Source organism: Alligator mississippiensis, chromosome 1 (assembly GCF_030867095.1).
Source record: "Alligator mississippiensis isolate rAllMis1 chromosome 1, rAllMis1, whole genome shotgun sequence".
Lineage (NCBI taxonomy): Eukaryota > Metazoa > Chordata > Crocodylia > Alligatoridae > Alligator > Alligator mississippiensis.
Window position 1 is genome coordinate 466,888,262 of NC_081824.1, and position 20,060 is coordinate 466,908,321.

Sequence of the window (20,060 nt, forward strand, 5' to 3'; positions counted from 1 at the left end):
ATTTAATGGTGGGGGGAAAACAGCTTGTATACCATCTGGAAGCTGGGAATCCAAACACCGTATAATTAGTGTTTTGTGTTGCATTTGCTTATAAACACATATCACTAATGGAGCAGAAAAGCAATTACAGTGGTAATTGTGATAGTGTGATATTTTTAAAGGTCCAATAATTTGCCCTTGCCTAGTATTTCTAACTTAAATGAACCATGTGTTTTCACCAAATGTAAACTCTTCTAAGCTTGGTCTTGGGCCAATAGCTGGGAAGGGGAACAAATCACTTTTTCCTACTGGTGTTTCTGAAAGGTTGAATAAGGGTGTTTAATTACTGTCTCTTCTGCTGCCAAAGGTATTACAGGATGGTGCCCAGTGACTCTTCCTGAGGATTTGGTGCCTTCCCAGTGCACAAACTTCATGCAGACCATAGTGGGAGGGCTAGAAGTTTCTGTTACCTTTGCTCATCATGACGACAGAGAACGTGTTGTGGAGGCTGCTAAGCTTCTGGCCTGGAATGGGGAAGAAAACCATGAAGACAGTCTGGATGATAGCGATGAATGGCAGCTGAGCAAAAACCCTGCCACTGTGACCGTTTCTACTCCTCGAGTGTGGCTGCCCATCCACAGTATGTTACTTGCGGGCCAGACACACATAAACAAAAGCACCTACTGCTATCTCAGGTACAAGCTGTATGATCAAGAAGCCACATGGACTTCCCTTAGAAGGCCAAAAGTAACTGAAGATGAAAAACAGGTTACAGCAGTGTTCAAAAACACACACGAGGCTGAGCTGACAAGGAGCCAACCGCTGCTGTGGTACTTCAGAGAGGAGAAGCTAGAAATCCAAGTGTGGCGGGCTTATGGAAAAGAGCCTGGTGTTGAAAGACCCCTAGATACAGATCGCCTCATTGGGTCTGCCTATGTGGACCTTACAGCACTCTCAGAGAGAACAAGGAGAATACTGACGGTTAGCGGTAAGCCGATGTAAAGCATTTCTCGTCTCTTTTTTTTTATTCCTTTTTCTTACTTCCTTTTAGCTGGTTTAACCTCAGCCATCTTAAACCAGGGCTGTCCATCTTCCAGACACAGCTCCCCTAGCCCATCATGCATGCAACACCACCCTCCCTTCTCTGGCCCCACATGCCACCCACATGCAGTGCGGGAAGCGTGGCTCCCTTCTTTGCTGTGCGCACAGCCTGACTGAGGGGATAGGAGGGGAGTAGCAGCCAGGTGGGAGCACATAAGCCACATGCTAACCCTTCAGGAGCAGCCTGCAGGCCACCAGTTGGACAGCCGTATCTTAAACCAATTACAGCCGCTTGTCCTTTCTCCTTTGGTTCAGCTTGTTTTGAAAAGATGAATCCAGTTGAAATACTAATGTCAGAATTCGAGCTTCATGAGTTAGACAAACAGGAAAGAAAATATACTTGGTTGTGGATAGTAATGAGGTGAGAAGTTGGTGTCAGCAGACTGATAAATCAGTCTCAACTGCACAGCCTAGTATTAATGATTAAGCATGACAGTAGAAGGAAAAGGAGCCACTGGCTAGAGTGAGATACCATAGGAAGGCAGCAATACCTGCAAATGTATAGGACAAAGAACTAGGCCATATGGAAGGACTGCAATTTTTGGGTCTGTTTGGTTTCTTATACTTGGTACCTAGTGGCTGAACTGACTGACTTATGGTCTGATCTTCTGAACCAGTTGGTTAATCATTATTTGCCGATGCTCATGTGTAGTAGACAGAAGACTAGGAACTGCAGTAAAAAATCACACATTTGCCTCTGATTTTCACAGTTTCTCATGTTCGTGTGAAGTTGAGGGAAATGTGCTGTGTTAGGGTTTTTATTTCAGTTGTTGTTGAAAAAGAAGAATTAACTTTCCTAGGGTGCACGCTTCTTGCCCTTTACAAATGGGTATTTACCTGTTGTTGACAGCCCACTGAGTGATCTGTTGAGATCCACCCTGCTGGGCTGAAAATAGATCCTTGCCCCTTGTACAGTGCCTGTTGGAAAGAGCTCTGTTTTGCCTGTCCTAACTGTTTATAAACCCTGGTGCAGGTGTTTATCCGCTCTTCCGGCGAAACGCATCAAACCTATCAGGAGCTGCTATCCGAGTTCACATCGTACTTGCTTCCACTCCTGCCTGTGTTACTCCTGTTAGTGGACTTCACTGTGCAGAAGAAGGCAGTCAGAGTGAGGACGAAGGCACGGAGAGAGTTCCCGACACAGATCAGCCAGCCTTGGGAAATCACAGTCGGAAACTGGACTTTGCAAGCTCAGAAACACCGAATGGGAAACCGGTTGAGGAAATTCCCACGGTGCATCAGGAAAACACCTTTATGGTCTCTGTCCTTGTGGAAAGGGCAATGCACTTAAGCTTAAAAGGTAAGCGGGTTTTTTTCCAGCGCCTGCTCATTAGAAAGTCTGGTACATTAAAAAAAAAATTTTTTTTAAATTAAATAACAGGAATATTTTCCACGGGTGACTATGTTGGTGCATAAGAGCCAGAAAGTGAGATTCTCCACCCTGCTCATATTGCCTAAGCAAAATGGATAACACTTTGGATTCTGGAGCTAGAGCATCATCAGTGTAACAGGAGCTCCCAGATTCTGATATCAGACGATTAGCTTATTCACCCATCCTTTGATGCTAGTCAGTGTTATAGAAGATGTTCTTTCAGACTTAAAATTTTCAGCTTTTTGCCTACTCCTGGAGCTAAGCTAGTTATACAGGACTAGGAGTGAGACTGGCCAGGCAGCATGGTGATGAGGGCACTATAAGAGCAGAATGAACTTGCTGCAGCCTTGAGCAAGTCGCTCAGTTTCCATCCTTGTAAAAATGAGAATGTTGTTTAGTGCTCTCGCTGATGGGCACCTAGCACTTGCACTTTAATTTATTTCCATTTGTTGATTTTCAACATGCAGATTTCCCTTGATTTAGGCGGTACATGGGCTCCTGGAAAACACCACATAAATCGAATTTGCATAAAGCAAATCTACTTTATAATGTAAGAAACAGGGATAGGTTCCTCTGTCGGCTGCTCCCGGGTCCTGCTGGGGTGAGTGCAGACAAGCAGAGCCATGGGCAGTGCAGGGCACAGCACTCACCGGAGTCCCAGCTGAAGCGGCCCCAGGAGCTGCTGGAACCAGCTGCCGGCAGCCACTGGGCTGCACCATGCCCCAAACCCCCCGGGGCCCTGCCTGTCCCCACTTACCTCAGCTTCTGCTGCGGCTGTCCCGGGAGCAGCCGATGCCAGCTCCCTGTAGCCACTGGGCTGCACCGTGCCCTGGTTCAGGCAGCTGGTGCTGGCAGCTCCTGGGGCTGCTGCAGCTGAGGTGGAGTTGGAGATAGGCAGAGTGCCAGGAAGAGCCTGGAGCCCCTGAGCCTGCAGTGGCCTCTGGCCCCAGCCTGCTCTTATCTGGCTGCAGGCAGCTGCCCGCCCCTGCTGCAGCCCTGAGAGCGTTGGATGGTGCCTGCTTGCAGCCTCTGGGCTGTACCGTGCCCCAAACCCCGCAGGGCTCTGCTTCCCCTGGGGCACCATGCCCCGAACTCTTTAGTGCAGTGAAGCTCAGCAGCTGCAGGCAGGCGATGTCCACTGCTCCCAGGGCTGCAGCAGGGGCAGGAAGCTGCCTGCAGCCGGACGAGAGCAGGCTGGGTCCAGTGGCTGCTGCAGGCTCTGGGGCGCCAGGCTCTTCCCGGCATTCTGCCTGTCTCCACCCCAGCCCTGGCTGCAGCGGTCCCGGGAGCTGCCAGCGCCAGCTGCCTGCATGAGGGCACAGTGCAGCCCAGAGGCGCTGGGGTAAGTGGGGACAGGCAGAGCCCCAGGGGTTTTGGGGCATGGTGCAGCCCAGTGGCTGCCAGCAGCTGGTGCCAGCAGCTCCCAGGGCCGATTCAGCCGGGGCTAGAGTGAGTGCCGCACCCCACACCGCCCAGGGTTCTTCTTGTCCACACTCACCCCAGCCAGCCTCAGGAGCAGCCAACAGGGGAGCTTATCCCTATTTCTTACATTACTGTATAAAGTAGGTTTGCTTTATGCAAATTTGATTTATGCGGCATTCTCCAAGCTTATGCCGATCACATATATGCAAATTTACCTTGCATATAGTGAATTTCGGGTACAAAAGAGTCATTGCATAAGAGCGAATTCACATAAATCAGATCCGCATAAATCAAGGGAAACGTGTATTAAAAATATTCCCTTTTAGTGAAATTGCATCTGGCTCTTGGGGTGCACCTAACATGATGCACTTGCTGGGGTTTTAACTCTTTTAAGCCTTCTGCTGTTCTCGCCATTGGAGGCTGTAAAGGAAACTGTTAAAGGACAGAACCAGCTCCTTAAACTAACAGTTCCCAAAGCAAGGATGCAGTTCAGTTGGAAAACCCGGGCTGGTACCAGATTGGGTGGGGGGGGGTTGATGAGCCCAGAAAGACTGGAAACCATTTTCTGTACATGCATTTTTTTACAGCCTATGCAATATCCACTGTCTCTCACAGACAGAAGGATGCTGACCAAACCATTCTTGGACACCCCCCTTGCTGTGCATCTCGGCCAGTCTGTATGTTCAACAACAGGGCCCTTATTCTGACGGGGGCTGTTAGGCCTTACCGGGATACACATAATACATAAAATGGGTACTGCCAGGGAGTATTGTGCAGTCAGAGTTATCTGAAGCAACTCTTTGAAACTTTTCCTGGAAATGTCATAGTTAAGACCTGCTGTTTCATAGTTTAGATCAATTGATAGCACTGATTATGCCTCCTGTGTGCAGGCATGCTGATAATTTAGCACAAAAGCAAAGAACAGAGTGGTGGCTGACAAACTGCTTGAAGTACAAGTGTTGATGGTACATGCTGATCTCCGCAATGAACAATAATTCTGTGAACTTCTCAAGTTCATTGTGTCTGTGTCCAGGAACTTGCTACAATGCTGTTTCCTACTGGAAGGATTTTGGCAGTGTTGCACAATGTTTTCCTTGTGTTAAGTTTTAAGATGGAATTGTTATGTACCATTGATACACCCCCAAAAAGTTGGGGTGAGGGGGAGTATAAGGAACTATTTGCTCCGTACCTACTTCAGAGAGAATTTTTATCTGCATAAAGAGGCATTAACTTTGATTTTTATAGGTGAGAGAATGAATAAATCTTACAATTAAGTACCTTCAGAGTGACACTTTTTGGAATGTTAAAGGAACACTGAATTAAACAATTGTTAAAAGAGTTTGGGGATAAGTTTATGATTTTATAGTTCTTTGGATAAGTCTGATATCTTTTAGTAGACCAAAGTTGGTCTACTAAAAGATATCAGATTTACCCAAAGAACTTTGTCTGCCTATGTCTTTAGACCAACACAACCAACCTATACCCCTGATTTTATAGTTGCATTTTCCAATTTTAAATGTCTTTTCCTCTGTGGCTGAGAGAAGCCCATACAAAGAAACTGGCTAATTTCTGGAAGGGACCTCGAAAGATCATAGAGTCCAAGCCCCCTGCTCTGGGTAGGAATACTTCTGAGATCAAATGATCCCAGCAAGGTGTCTGTCCAGTCGTCTCTCGAACACTTCTAGACGTCCCTAATGCCAGGTTCCTCTTGTGTTGCGATGCACTCCTGATATTCCCAGGGAATATTTATTACCTGTCTCCCTCTCTGGGTCTGTATTTTTCAAATCAATCTTAGTGTTCATGAAAGGATGCTGGACTGTGAGGCTTGAAGTCTAAAATTCCCTGTTCATGGGACAGCTGCAATGCAAACTGCTCCACATGACCCCATTAGTAGGCCTCAGTGATGACATGGAAGAACAGGAGTAGGGTTTCATGTTCTTGGCCCTTTCTGGCAGGGCTCCACACCTTCTGGTGGCTTCTGGTGATCTGGAGAGCTATCCACTTGGATACCTCGATCCCAACTCTCTAGGTCTCCAGGCTGCTATCAGATTATCAAGCACTACCAGTTTTGCCCATATGTGCACTAGTAGCAGCTCACGTTAACACTCTTATTCCCAGATTCCTGAACCATCCAGTCTTGTTCCTCAGCTCCTTTTTTCCCAGTGGACCTTCAAACCTTGCTTTACAAAGTACAATTAAACCAATTCCTCTTTTGCAATTTCTGCAGAGAATTCAGACCGGGAGATTTGCTGGGCTAATGCCAAACTACATTAGCCTCAATGGGCGTTTATAGACATGCTGTGGTAGTGGCGGAGGGGAGAGGCACTTTAATTAGAGCGGCTCCAAGAGTCACTCTAATTATAGTACCCAGAGCATCACATGTAACAGTGTCCCCACACTAAAAAATGGCAGCAGGGGCACTTTAACTAAAGCTCGTTGAATGTGCCCCTGCTGCCACTTTTCAGTGAGGGGACACTGATACACGTGACGCTGGGGTCTGCTGGAGCATGGCAATTACTCCACTCCAGCAAACTCTATTAATCAAGTCTGCTCTGATGCACTGTAATTACAGCATCACAGAGCAGCCTCTCTGCACATGTACAGGTGCCCAATAGGCCCCCATTGGCTTGTGGCTGAGTTTGCTTACTATGTGACATTTCTCGTCTGCTGTAGGAGTTTAGCTTTTAGAAAAAAGCAAGCTCAGACTAAAAAAAAAAAAAAGCACTAGCTTTACTAGTCTGCCAAAGCTGTCAGGTATTTTACTCCACTTTGCCCCTACACGTGAGGAGATAGCTGGCTACTCCCTTGTTACAGTAGTTTGCCAGTTTGGACAGGTTTGCCAGCTGATGTAATTGTATGTTGTACTCGGGCTGCCTCATCCACAATCTAGCAAGCCTAGCAAAGTCTGCAAGGCCCAGTTAAACTGTAGGTGGGTTGTACAGACTGAACTCTGTAAAATATCTTGCTTATGGGGGGAAAAAGCAACCTTTTTGGAATTTGCAGGCATAGTTCTTGCCAGAACATATAATCCAACACCAGCATTTTAGTAAATGTGGTGGAATTATAATATATTTAATGTTATTGAAGTAATTTAAAATCCAGAATGTAGAGTAGCGGTTACTTGCCTTCTTGCCATCATAGAGAGTAAGACTGGAAGGGAGCTCCAGAGGTCACCTAGTCCAACCCCCTGCCTGAGGCAGGATCATCCCTATCTATCCAGCCCGTACAAATCCATAATTTAACCTCTTGGTAAAAGTACCATCAACCCTGACACAACACATGATAGTCAGTGGCTTCTGCATGACCTGAATCTAAGGGTGTCCTCTTCCTAGTCCTTCACTGCAAGTGCTCTAGCAAAGGATATACTCTGTTGCAGGGTCAGCTCTTCTTTGGAGCACATGCACAGTACCCTTTGTCTACTGGGTATGTTGTCCTGATCTTGTCAGGATGGGGTGCTAAGCTTGTCGGGAGCCTGAGAACAATGTCTTAATTAATATAAAATGACCAGCCTCTTCAGTGCGGGATACAGTGCACAGGCACAGTCAGGTAACATTGCAAGGCTTGTCCCTGTTGAGAGAGAACTGAGGGACTAGGGAAGACAAGGAAGCAGGAGCTAAGCTTGGATTTAAAAAAAGAAGAGGAAGAAAGAAATGCTCCAGTCTAACCCCTGGGCTTGGCCACTCCCTTGCTGAACAGGGATGTGTTGGGATGCTAAAAACATAGCGTGCAGAGTCTCCAGCAAGTGAAGGGGAGGAAGTGATCTATAGCAACCTCTGTGGCTGATGTAAAATGGGGGAGGAGGGGGTCATTCATTACAGGGTCCCAGTCCAGCCTCCTTGTCTCTTAGCAAAGTGCGTAGTTATAACGCACCCCCGGATCAGCTCCATGGACACTCAGGCTAGGAACGGGTGCTGTATTTGTCCCTAGACAAGTTGTGCCTGTGTTTGTCCCAGAACAGAAATAGCCTGGGATTGACATGTACATACACAACCACTCTAATCAGCAGCTGAATGCACAGCCATTGTCTGCCATTGACTCCATGATGCATTTCCAGAATAACCATTCAGGTGCACTTTGTGATTTTCTGGAATAAATTGTTAGTATTTCTTATCCCATGATTTGCATAGGATTTATCCTGGGACATCTGAATGACTGCTCTTTCTTCTGGGATAAAATGGTTTATCCTGGGACAAATGCGGTGTCTTATTTGTAGCCCCAGACAGTGCAGCAGGAAAAATACCAGAGTCCTCTTTCTACTACAACGTCCCTCATGGCTACAGCATAACAGAGCTCCACCATGGTAAAGTAGGGCTACAAAGCTTGCTGTGTTGATGCAGTCTAAGAGCTCACCCTGGTGCCAGGTCTTGAGGAAGTGTTACAAATTAGAGAGAACACTAGAAGTGTGCGGGCATCCTCTGAAGGACCATCCCAAAGTACACAATTCATTGGAGACTTAATTTTACAATATAATTCAATGCAGGTGGTCAGATAGTGTATAACACCTTTCATCCAGTGTTTTCCTTGATATTCCGTGACTCTGGATTTTTGGGAAGTGTCTAGATACATCCCAGGATACGACCTTGCTTTTCACTGTGAATACCAGTTATCCACCTCCAAGGCCAAACTGAGCAAGTAACTGATTCCTTTATCTTTGTTCTCACCAGACTTTTCCCTAATTATTTTTTAAAAAAATAGAGGGAGGTATTTGCCTTTCCAGCTGCAAACTGTTTGGGCAAGTCATAATAATCCTCTTATAGCAAGTTTCGCAAAGCTTCACTCCTGCATTGCAAAATGCCTGTTGTCTGGTAACTCAGCTGGATGCTTATATATATATACAGGTTTATTGCGGGCTAACACTAAAACCTGAAGCTTTTACAATCCTGTTTGACATTGCGTCAAGAGAGACCAGTTGGGACCCGCATTTTTACCTTGTGGTAAAGACAGTAGCCTGAATGCTCTGTTCCTTGCTGTGATGTAGACTGCAGTGTCTTGAGCAAACCACCTGGGCCTTGTCTGCACTAGACTGTTTTTCCCTCCCCCAGAATTTCCCACAGGTGCTGTTCCATCAAAGTTAGGATTACTTAGATCTAGTGCGCACAAAGACCTGGTGGCCTTTAGTAGGCTAACCCCTTCTCCTCTGTCCTTTCCTGCTCAAACAATGTCTAAAGGACACTATGGCAAAAACATAAATTGCTGGCAGCCTCTGATCTCAGGCAGGAGCTCCCCTCGGGTTCTGCCAGCCTGGAAGCTGGCCTTAAAGTAGAAAGGGTAGAAAATTGTGGGGGATGTTTGGAGGAAATAACCAGTGCAGACATTATATTCTATCTGGGCACATATACACGTGGACATTTACTGTGCAGTAACCTAAGTCTACATGCTCATGCCTGTACTGCGCAGTAACTAGGATGACTTAAGTTGACTTGGACGTAAATTTGCTACCTACATCACGCAGGTAGCAAATTTATGCCCAGTTAGTTATTGCGCAGTAACGCACATGTAGATGTGTTAATGCGCAGTAACAGAGTGTGCGGACTGACTTGGGACTAACTTTACTTCCAAGTCAGTCCAAACAGCATTACTGCACTTTAACACCTGCACGTGTAGGCACCAGCCTAAATCCGTTTACTGTGCAGTAAATTTACTGCTCAGTAAATTTACTGCACAGTAAATGCACATGTAGACATGCCCTCTGTGCCCCAATTCTTCATCTATAAATGGGAATAACTCTTTACCCTGCCTCACCGTATATTTTGAGATACAAACAGGGTTAGGTAATGTTTGTGAAACACAATTCCCACTAGTTGCTATATATCATTAGTACCTCACCGTTGTTTGGCAGGTGGGGCATGTTTCCTTATTTCAGCCCAGACAGGAGACGTTCCAAGTAGTGACACACGGGAGCGTATTTGATCAGCTGTAGGACAGTCCGAGAGGAGCCATCACTGATGCAGGAAAGGCTTTGCCTTGAATATTATCAACAGAATAAGTCGTTCATTTCTAACTACGTGGCCGTTTCCTCCTCTTCATTACCCCACAAAACGTCATTGATAAGAGGTTGTTGCACAGTCGTGGCTGAGAGCAGAGGTTATTTGGAAGAATTTTGAATAGTCAGTTAACTAGAAAGAATCCAGATTCTTTCAGATCCCAAGATGCTGCTGTGGTAAGGGAAGAAATAAAAAATCTGGCAGACACTTATCTGGAGCCAGTGAGGCAATACAGATAGATATTGCCCTTGATCTCAGTTTGGTGTTACTTTTAAAGTGATGTCTCACACTAATACCATGTTCACTTGCATACCACTTGCACCTTTGCCCCACAAAAATGAGCCCTGTAAACTTGTGGGTCTTAAGTGGGGAAGCTGGATGTTGCTACACTCCTTTGCTGGAATAGAAGTATGGAGACACTACTGCAGTATGGTTGCCAGTTTCTCTCTCAAGCAGCAAGCAGGAGGGGCAGTCTGGTGTTAACCCTTTCTCATCCACTCAGATTGGGAACAGTTTTTGGCTGGGCAACTAAATGAGCAGCCAAAAAATGCTTTTGTCACAATTGGAGCTGGTGAGCGGCAGCAAAATCCAGGGCTGGCTCTGGGGCCAATTCTCCCCTAAGCAGTCTTTGTAGTTTTGCATAGTTACAGTCATGTCATGTAATGTTTGCCCTTGTGCCAGCAAAGAGGCAGTGTGGCCTAGTGAGTTAGGTACTAGATGAGGACTTGGGAGACCTGGGTTGTATTCCTGATTTTTGCCACTGACTTTTTAGCCAATCTTGGGGAAATAAGCTCTCCTCTCCCTGTGCCTCAGTTTCTCTCTCTATAAGCCAGGAATAGTGACCCTTACCTCTGTCACAAAACGTCTTCAGAACTTCTAGTGACAAGGGCTATATAAGAGTGCCCCGGTATTGCATTATCGAGTACCCAAGGCTCTGCTAGCTTGTTCTGCTGTTCACAAAACACTTGTGGTGTTCTGAACTCATTGCTAGTCTTTGTTACTGTAAATGTAATTCTCTCTCTTTTAGGGAGTCCTATCACTGAACGTGGAGTAACAACGCCCAGCAGCTACGTGTCGTTTGCTGTTGCCGATGCAGATACTCCAGTCATGACCACAATAATAGAAAATACAGACTCACCAGTGTGGGACTTCCAGCAGCAAGCAAGGTGGGTAACACAGCATGTAAAGGCAGACATTTTCATTACCACACACCCAATCCACCAGCCAGTGGCCGGACATGAAATGAACGCGTCCATTTACTAGAATTGCCTCTTAAGGGACTGGATCCGAATTGTTATAACTCTGCATTTTGTTTTATCACCAGCAACTAGACCCCTTGTGATCCAGAAACAGCCTCTTAAATCTTGTATGCTGAAAGATGGGCTCTTTCTCCTCAAAGCAATTAGAGCTTTACTAAGCTTATCTCAGCTGAAAATCCTCGTTCATATGTTTTGCAACAGGGCAGGACTTGTATTTGAATTGCGTTTGAGGAAAGTTATGTTCTTGTGCCTCAAACAAGGACTTGGCAACTAGATGTGTATTCATTTGTGGGGGCAGGAAGTCAGGAATACTATGATCGTGGGCAGATCACTTCTTCCTTAGCTTCCCCACCTGTGAAATGAAGCTGTGAAAACTCTCATTTACCTCATTGGATGAAGTCATGATTGTTTGAAGGGGTTTGGGTTGTAGCCGTGTTGGTCTAAGGACATAGGCAGACAAGGTTCCTTGGGTGATTTTGATATCTTTTATTAGACCAACCCAAATGGTTGGAGAATAGTTATTAAGCAAGCTTTCGGGTTCAAAAACCCTTCGTCAGGCTAAGGAAGCTTCAGCAGTTGGTGTGTGCTCTTCCTGGATGGGATGAAAAGTTTGAATGATTGTTTGAAAGCTTTTTGTAGATGAATATTTTTTATAGTGTTTTTCATGTCTTTGTTATACATCTTTACAACAGCTAGAGCAGTGGTTCTCATCCTTTTTAGACTCAAGGCACCCTCAACAAATGCCAACTCTTAGCTTTCACTGTTTATTTAACTACAGAAAAATAACAAAGCCGATTTTTCTGTTGCAAAGAACTCAGAAAGCCGACAGCAGGGCAGAATATTTCTAACATTGTGGATTCCTATGGGAAGTCTCTGGGTTTATCTCATGAATCCTACTTGCACACCTAACATTGCGTGGCACCTTTGAAAGGGTCTCAAGGCACTCCAAGGCTGAGAATCACTGAGCTAGTCATGAAGCCTGGAGATTCTTAAGCACGACAAGAATACAAATAACAACCTCCAGCAATAAATCTGTTTTGGGGATCCCATGGCTTCTGAAAGGTTTTGAAACCAAGTGTTTGCATTAATCCTCAGGCTGCTGCCATCAGGGTTTTCGTTGCTTAATGAAGTCAGCTTGAATCAATACAAAGGTGTTTTGCAGGCTGAACACTCGCTCATTGTTTGAATACTGCCTGGAAAATTATGCCTTGACTTCACAAGAGCGCTCTTAGCAGCCAGACTGCTGTTTGTATAATGCAGAGACAAAGCTTTGAAGGACACTGAGAGCTACAGTTAAAAGTTTATTCTCAAAAGGTATTGTGCTCAGGGCCTAATTTGAATCCTAGATTTGTGGCAAGTGCCCTGCCAGTGCTTTGTCAATCAGGATGTTTGTCATTTTGTTGTTTTAGATATTTTTGTAGAAACCAGTTGACAGCTAAAAATGTTACCCTGGTTTTCGTGAACGGTGATCTGTACTCATATTTTTCAGCGCTCTCTTGGTTTCTCATCATTTTTGGTATCCTAATCTAAAAATATTTAGGAGCAGGGGAGAAAAGTTTTCTCCCAGGGTAAGCAAAAAAGCCAAGCCCATGTAGAATTGTGCATTCCAGACTCTTTCAAGGGCATACGCTGACTTTCCCATCCACCAGCAAAACTTTGTATTTGATAAACACAATGTTACTGAAACTCCAGAGACCTTTTTTCCCCCTTCGGCTTCTGGCATATTTTCCTGTTCTTTGTAACAAACTATTATGATTTTGTTCTTAACAGACTGTCCAAAGAACTTCTTCTGGATCCACAGCAAACCCTGGTCTTTAAAGTATGGCATAAAGCAGGTAAATATGCATAGTGCAATCCAGGAAAGAATATTTATTATGTCCATCCCTTTGTTCAGTCCAGATGGTGAGAAATTTGATTGCAAGCAGACTGAAGGAAGTCAGTGATGCTAGTGTCCTCATCCTAGGGGGAGGACACTACTAGCCAACCTACCTCTTTTGTTTCCTTTCTCCCCAAAGGTAGGGCAGTACACGCCAACTATGAAAAGCTTCTGGCAAGGTTTAGTTAAATTTGGTTGGTTCAGGGTAATTTTGACAGGATTTCAGTAGTTGGACTTCCCTGGGAAAGGAGTCAGTTTCTTGTTTTTCTTTCACATTATTTGTTCACTCTGAAGTTAGCTGAAGAGTAGGTGGTCCACACGTTCCAGGATCTTTCCTTCCCCCTTTGAGCAATCCATATCTGTGTCTTTTGCTTCTCTAGTTTTTCTCATCACTCATTTCACAAGCATACACTTCATTATGTTGTTACCATGCAGATGAAGTGAAAGAGCATTGTGCCCGCCAACACCCAAATACAGATCCTCAGGCCATTGTAAATTCTTACTGACCTAGGTGCTACCGATAACAATTGCTGTAGGAACACCAGGCTTTAGCAGATGAGATGGAAAGAGGGGAAATGGTACCAAAATATATTGGCAATTTAACTGTGAAAATATCTCCAGGTAGAGATCTGCAACAGTTCCCGGTACATCTGTTTCAGAATTATTTTATAGGACTGGAAAGGACCTCTTGGGTCATTGAACCGCGTTGTAGGTTCTTTGTCTGATGAGCTTTTTCATAACTCAATCAAGCTCCAGCTTAGATGAACTTAAATGGATTTTCCCCCCTCCGTGACTCTGATTGGAAGGTTGTTCTGGAATTTGTTTGCTCTAGTGATTAGGAACCTCCTTTTCATTTCCAAACTAAATTCCTTCACAGCCAATTTATGCTTGTTATCCTTCAGTTTAAATACTCTTTTTTTTTTCCCCTTCTTAAGTGTTTACTCTCCAGTCTCCTCCTCTATAGATAGCAGTCATATCGCCTCTCCACTTCCAGTTTGCAAGCCAATCTTACCTCTCCTTCTCATGTCAGGGTCTTCATTCACCTGGTGATTCTGGTAGCTTTTCTGTGCACCTGCTCTAGTTTCAATTAGTTTTCCTTGAGCATGGCTGACCAGAGCTGTGTGCAGGATCCAGATGAGGCCTCGCCAGCAATTTGTACAGCGGCATTAACACTTCTCCCCACTTCATCTGAAAAAACTCCTGGTGCTTCCTAGGATCATATTTGCCTTTGTCATGGCTGTATCATGCTGACAGCTCACAGTTGTTCTGTGCTCCCCTAGATCAGCCAGGTCATTTTGTATCTCGCTCACTTCCAACTAAACTGCCATCAGTTTGTAGCTGAAGCTCTTATTAATCCTCAGAGATATGACCTTGCATTTTGTACTGCCAAACTGATCGTGTTTCTGTTACTTCAGTCCTCAAAGTCTTCCATTTCAGCAAGAGATTCTGATCCTCCTCTGTATTGGCAATGCCTCCCACCTTTGCTTTTTCAATTCTCTCTGCAGATAATGAATATAGGTATTTGGCATCTCCAATTTATGCTCCCAGCCCTAATTACTTCTGGTGTTTTTGTAAATTCTTTGATTCCTTCGTGAGTTACTAAGGTATCTTGCAAAGCCCTTCAGCTGGCTTCCTACTGGAGAAAGAAACTAACAGTTTTTGTAATACTAATGAGTTTTGTTACCTCTAGCCTGATCACTCTTCATATAAACCATTTTTACATGTTTTGGGGGTGGTGTTTGCCAAATGCGACTTATCAGTGACTTGGATGAGGGGGTAAAAAGCACCCTGTTCAAATTCTCAGATGACACTAAGGTGTGGGGAGAAGAGGGCATGCTAGGAGGGAGGAATAGGCTGCAATCGGACCTGTACAGGTTACAGGGGTGGGCGGATGAGAACAGGATGGGTTTCAACACTGACAAGTGCAAGGTGCTGCACCTGGGGAGGAAAAACCAGCAGCACACCTACAGGCTGGAAAACTCCCTTCTCGTCAGTACAGAGGCAGAAAAGGATCTTGAAGTCCTTATTGATGCCAAAATGAACATGGGCCGACAGCGTGGGGACGTGGTCAGGAAGGCCAACTGTACCTTGTTATGCATCTACAGATGCATCTCGAGCAGGTCCAAGGAGGTGATCCTCCCCCTCTATGCGACACTGGTCAGGCTGCAGGTGGAGTACTGCGTCCAGTTCTGGGCACCGCACTTCAGGAGGGATGTGACCGGCATGGAGAGGGTCCAGAGGAGGGCCACCCGCATGATCAGGGGGCAGCAGGGCAGGCCCTACGAGGGGAGGCTACGGGACCTGAACCTGTTCAGCCTCCACAAGAGAAGGCTGAGGGAGGATCTAGTGGCCATTTACAAACTGGTCAGGGGGGACCAGTAGGTGTTGGGGGAGTCCCTGTTCCCCCGAGCACTACCAGGAGTGACAAGAAATAACGGTCACAAGCTGGCAGAGGGTAGATTCAGACTAGATATCAGGAGGCGCTACTTCACAGTCAGGGCAGCTAGGATCTGGAACCAACTTCCAAGTGAAGTGGTGCTGGCTCCTACCCTGGGGGTCTTTAAGAGGACGCTGAATGAACACCTTGCTGGGGTCGTTTGACCCCAGTACTCTTTCCTGCCCATGGCAGGGGGTTGGACTTGATGATCCCCTCAGGTCCCTTGCGACCTGACCAACTATGAAATGCTGTGACACTTTCTTAGCCTAGAGTCTGAGAAATTTGGTAAATTACTGCCAGGAAGGGGAGAGAATTTGTGAGATGAGTAGTAATTTTTACATAATCTTTAATAAGATGTAGGGTTATGCCGTGTTTTAGTCTCCCTCTCCTCCCTACACCCCTCCCTCCCTCCCCCCCCTCCCCCCCAGGCATTTTAATTTTATGTCTTGCAGGCAAAAAATGGAGTTTCAACATTTGCATAGGTTAATATGATGTAGTTGCCTCTGATAGCAAGGGATTGGACTCTGATGCCATGAGAGAATTTCCAGTGCTCTGTTAATAACTTCCTTAATGCTACAGTAGCTTTGAACAAAAATACATATTTAATAGATGCATCATGTTAACAACATCCTCCTCTGAGTTTTTCATCCTCAAGATGCCTCAAATTGCTCTGTTTAGGTGCATGGCCTCCTTTTCAAACTCGCTGTCCAGGGTTTGAAATTCAGCTCTTTTCCTGATCCTGCTTTCGTATCCTCTTTCACTGTCGCTGTGAACCACTCCCCTAACTTGTCCATCAGGCAGACTTCCGACTTTCAGTTTAATCCCTCTCCCCTTCCTCCTAGCCAGTCTCTTGCCTGATCTGTCTCATTCCTGTTAAAGCCACCACACCGTAGGCATCTCTCTGTTCTTCTGCTTTTTAACCACCCTACCTTATGGGCTCAGTCTCCCACATTCTGTTCAAAAGTCCTACTTTTCCAGCTATGTCAGCACCTCCTCTCCCCCGCTTCACTGTCTTTTGATTTCTTAAGAACATCACATCTCAGCTTCAAGGCCTTTTGTAACCTTTGCTACCTTATGTCTGGACTACAACTTCTCCCTTTAGTCATCCCTGTAGTGTTGCCTTGTTTACTGTCTTTTCCTCCTGATCCTCCTCTGTCTTGGGTTTATGCCCTCACTCATGCTGCCTCCTACACTGAAACGGTCTAGATGCTAGATGTCCACCTCTGTTTCACTCCTTCTAAAACCCACTTTGGCAGTTTTCCTTTACGGCATCCTCCATAGTTCTCACGCTCGTATTTATTTGAACTTGGCCTTTGCCTGTTTGTCGTGCAGTTTGCTTGTATAATAAGTTTTCTGAGATTTAGTTTCAAGTATATTTGCAGGGTTAGGTAATTAATGGTCTTAATCCATGCAAATATATGCTTTCCAGGCAGTGAAAACTAAGGTTGCTTTTATATTCTTTTCCCACAGATGTTGAACGAGTGATAGGATTTGCATCTGTGGATCTTTCTCCCCTGCTTTCTGGTTTCCAGCTAGTCTGTGGGTGGTACAATATTACAGACCTGAGTGGACAATGCAGAGGGCAGATGAAAGTAGCTATTTCCCCTCTTGAAAGTATAATTCAACTCAAAGAAGAAAGGCAGGCCAGGATTCGGACCAAAGCATCCGCCTCTGCAGTATGTACTCTGTTTTCTTTCCAGGCACAAATCTAAGAAGGTTCCTAAATAAACAGCAGCAAATTTCCTAGATTACAAAATAAAAAATGAACAGGAAATCCAGGAACTCCTGAATTCTCAATTTTAAAATGTTTTTAATGTTCCAGTAGCATCTAGCTCTCAGGCCTCCTCTGTGCTAGGCATTGCACATACAGGTAACAGACACCACCTCTGAACATAGAGATTGCGATCTCAGTGAAAAAGCACCCACTGTGCAAGATTGCAAGCACTCACTTTCACCATTTCCCCTGGGCCATCATTTAGTTTAGGTGGACCTTTCATACAGCAGCAGGGAGGAGAGACTTCATTTAAAGGGAAGGATGGGATTGTAAAGCCTCCAAACTTGACTTGCTAGTGTCAGAATCTGCTGTATTCCTGGCTAACATCCATGAATTGGCTTGGGTGTGGATTTTAAATGATGTGACTTTCAAATTGGCTCTGTCCCTTTAGTCAGTCCTCAGACAGCACTTGAAAATGCCGAACGCTCTGTGAAGCTTAAATGTCTGTCCCACTTGTTGACCCAGTAAGTCTGACTTTAACTTACCTGTAACCTTGCTTTCACAGATCCCTGTGCACAGTCCCTTCTCCTTCCAGGCAAGGGCCTTGTGCACCGCATTTCCCAGTGATGTTCCAAGATGCTCTGAGCCGCTATTGACCACTTCCTCCGATGGCAGGGATTTTACTGCTCAGGAGCGGTGAGAACATTGAGGACTGAAGGGTCTTTTCAGAACAAAGCAATAGGATTATATCCATCTATTTGCTTGCAAATGTTGCCTGACCCAGTCAAACTTGAATTCCAGGTCTAGTGACCTAGCGAAGAATAAACTCCCTGCAGACTAAGAGTTGCATACAGGACTGATTGTGGAATTGCCTATCCATGTTTGATCAGATGCATTTTAAGAGATGAGAGAATGGCTCAGTGTTGCCACCATCCCCATCTCCCACATCCTTCCCTTTTCACCTCCCATTATCTACAGGGAAGCTTCCTACTGATTTTTTTTTTTTAATGTCCCTCTACCATTTATAGTAGTGTCCCAGCCAACACTGGCTCTTTCTTTCTTTGCCTTGTTTAGAATGATGTGCAGTAGGCATAGTGGGCCTGCAGCATTATCTCCTATTCTGTAATGCCTCGCCAGCTCCATGCTGATGAGGTATGCCCATATTCCACAGCCCTGAGGCCAGCTCTGCTAGATGTCCTACACTTGTTTCTGCCTACTGTCTCCAGGAAACAAATGCCTTGGGGCATTCTGTCATCTGTTCACAGGGTAATTGTGAGCTACAACAAACCTTGTGCAAGGGAGAGGATGAATTCATAGCCCACTTGTTTATAGAGGATGCAGAAGGTAGCACTTCTGTGTCTGTCTCCAAACAGGCCTAGCAAGATTGTATTAGCTCTGTCCCTGGCTCTTTACAGGGAGCACAGGCACCGGCATGTTATGGTTCACCTTGATCTCGGCAACTTCCTCTTCAGACGCAAATTGGGTATTGCAAGCTGGCACCTGCTTTTTCTGCTGGATGTCTAGGGCTGATTGTTAACAGATTGTTTTTTATTATGTCCACTAGGCTGACTTATCATAGTTAGAGATTGCAGGTCGAGATTTAATGGGTTGTTTGTTTATAAATCTATACCTGTGTTTAGCAGATGTAGTCCTTCTGGGACATGGACCCCTCGTCATGAAGAGCACATGCAAAATGTTCGCAGGTTCCATGAATCGTTACAGCAAGCAGAAGGGAATGCACAGCGGGCTGGAAGATTTTATTCTCTGTCACATTCTTCACGGGCCTCGCTTCTTACTGCCCTTAGGTAAAGCAGCGTCATGGGTGCTAGGGTGGTGGTTGACTTTAGATTGAGAAAGAAATGCTGGGAGCTTTGCAGTTCTTGCATCAAGCATAAAAATAAACTACAAATAATAAACGTAGGAACTGGGCATTAGTAGGCTGATGACATAACTTAAAGCTACGTGAAGGCTAGATTAGAAAGGGCTGCTGAAAGTTCAGACTCGGATGCATTAGCAAAGCTGTGAAAAGCCCCAGACCTGGGGTAGCAGCTGTATTGTCTGCTCAAGGCTCAGTCCCCTTAGCACTATGCAGCTCTGGTCTGTACCTGACTTACATGGTTGGATTATATTTCTGCAGCCTAGTTCTAAACATTAGGAAAACAGGGTTCATCATTCATAGCATCATAGTACTAAAAGGGATCTCCTGGGTCACCAGATCAGGTGCCCTGCTGTCATGCACTGCCAGGTCCTATAATTCCATTCATACATTTATCAAAGTTCATTTTAAACCTCATTAAGTCTTTTTTGCCAGAACCTTAATCTCCTGATGATGAGAAACCTTCTAATACCCTGCCTGAATCATTTTACTGTCAGTTTTTACTTGTTAGTTTTTGTGCTAACATTGGTTTTTGGCTGAAATGGCTCTTCTCTATCCTGGTTATTTAACCCTGCATGTATTTATCGAGAGCGATCAAGTCCCCTCTACTCAAGTACATACATCCTGTAAGTCGTTATGATAACAAACAGATCCTTTTCACATAGACTTGTGGGGGGGGTTCTGATTTCTGGTGACTCGTTGCAGAAAAAACTTGAGCGAGCTGGATGAGATTCAACGATATTTCAGCAAGAAGTTAACCAGGTCTTTCCCTGACCTCGGCTATGGCAGCACAGCCAGCAGAAATCAGGAATGGCAGGATGGCGATCAGCAGGGATCCATGACCAGGATGGTGGATGCTGATGGATGCCAGCTTTTGGAAAAATCCAGTCACTTGGTCTCTCAAGTCAGCACCCTGATCAATGGTAAGCAGTCACTTTGTCTGGAATACTTGCCAGCAGCCACTTTAAAAAGGATCCTTGAAGCTTCCAGCACAGTTCAGACCAGAATCGATTAGGCAAACAGTTTGTGCTCTCAGATAT

At 45.3% G+C, this 20,060-nt stretch overlaps 1 protein-coding gene across 5 annotated transcripts in view; it reads left to right on the top strand.

The window, feature by feature from the left end:
• Positions 1-20,060, top strand: part of C2CD3 (C2 domain containing 3 centriole elongation regulator) — a 75,788-nt gene that overhangs the window by 33,011 nt on the left and 22,717 nt on the right. For 4 of the 5 annotated variants that reach the window (XM_019487643.2, XM_014603494.3, XM_019487594.2 and 1 more), the window contains exons 22-29: positions 347-967; positions 2,054-2,380; positions 10,886-11,024; positions 12,888-12,952; positions 16,901-17,106; positions 17,710-17,840; positions 18,785-18,949; positions 19,726-19,943. In XM_019487643.2, the coding sequence (XP_019343188.2) occupies positions 347-967; positions 2,054-2,380; positions 10,886-11,024; positions 12,888-12,952; positions 16,901-17,106; positions 17,710-17,840; positions 18,785-18,949; positions 19,726-19,943 (1,872 nt within the window). The remainder of the gene's footprint in view (positions 1-346; positions 968-2,053; positions 2,381-10,885; positions 11,025-12,887; positions 12,953-16,900; positions 17,107-17,709; positions 17,841-18,784; positions 18,950-19,725; positions 19,944-20,060) is intronic. The other variant, XM_019487552.2, reaches the window with a different exon arrangement.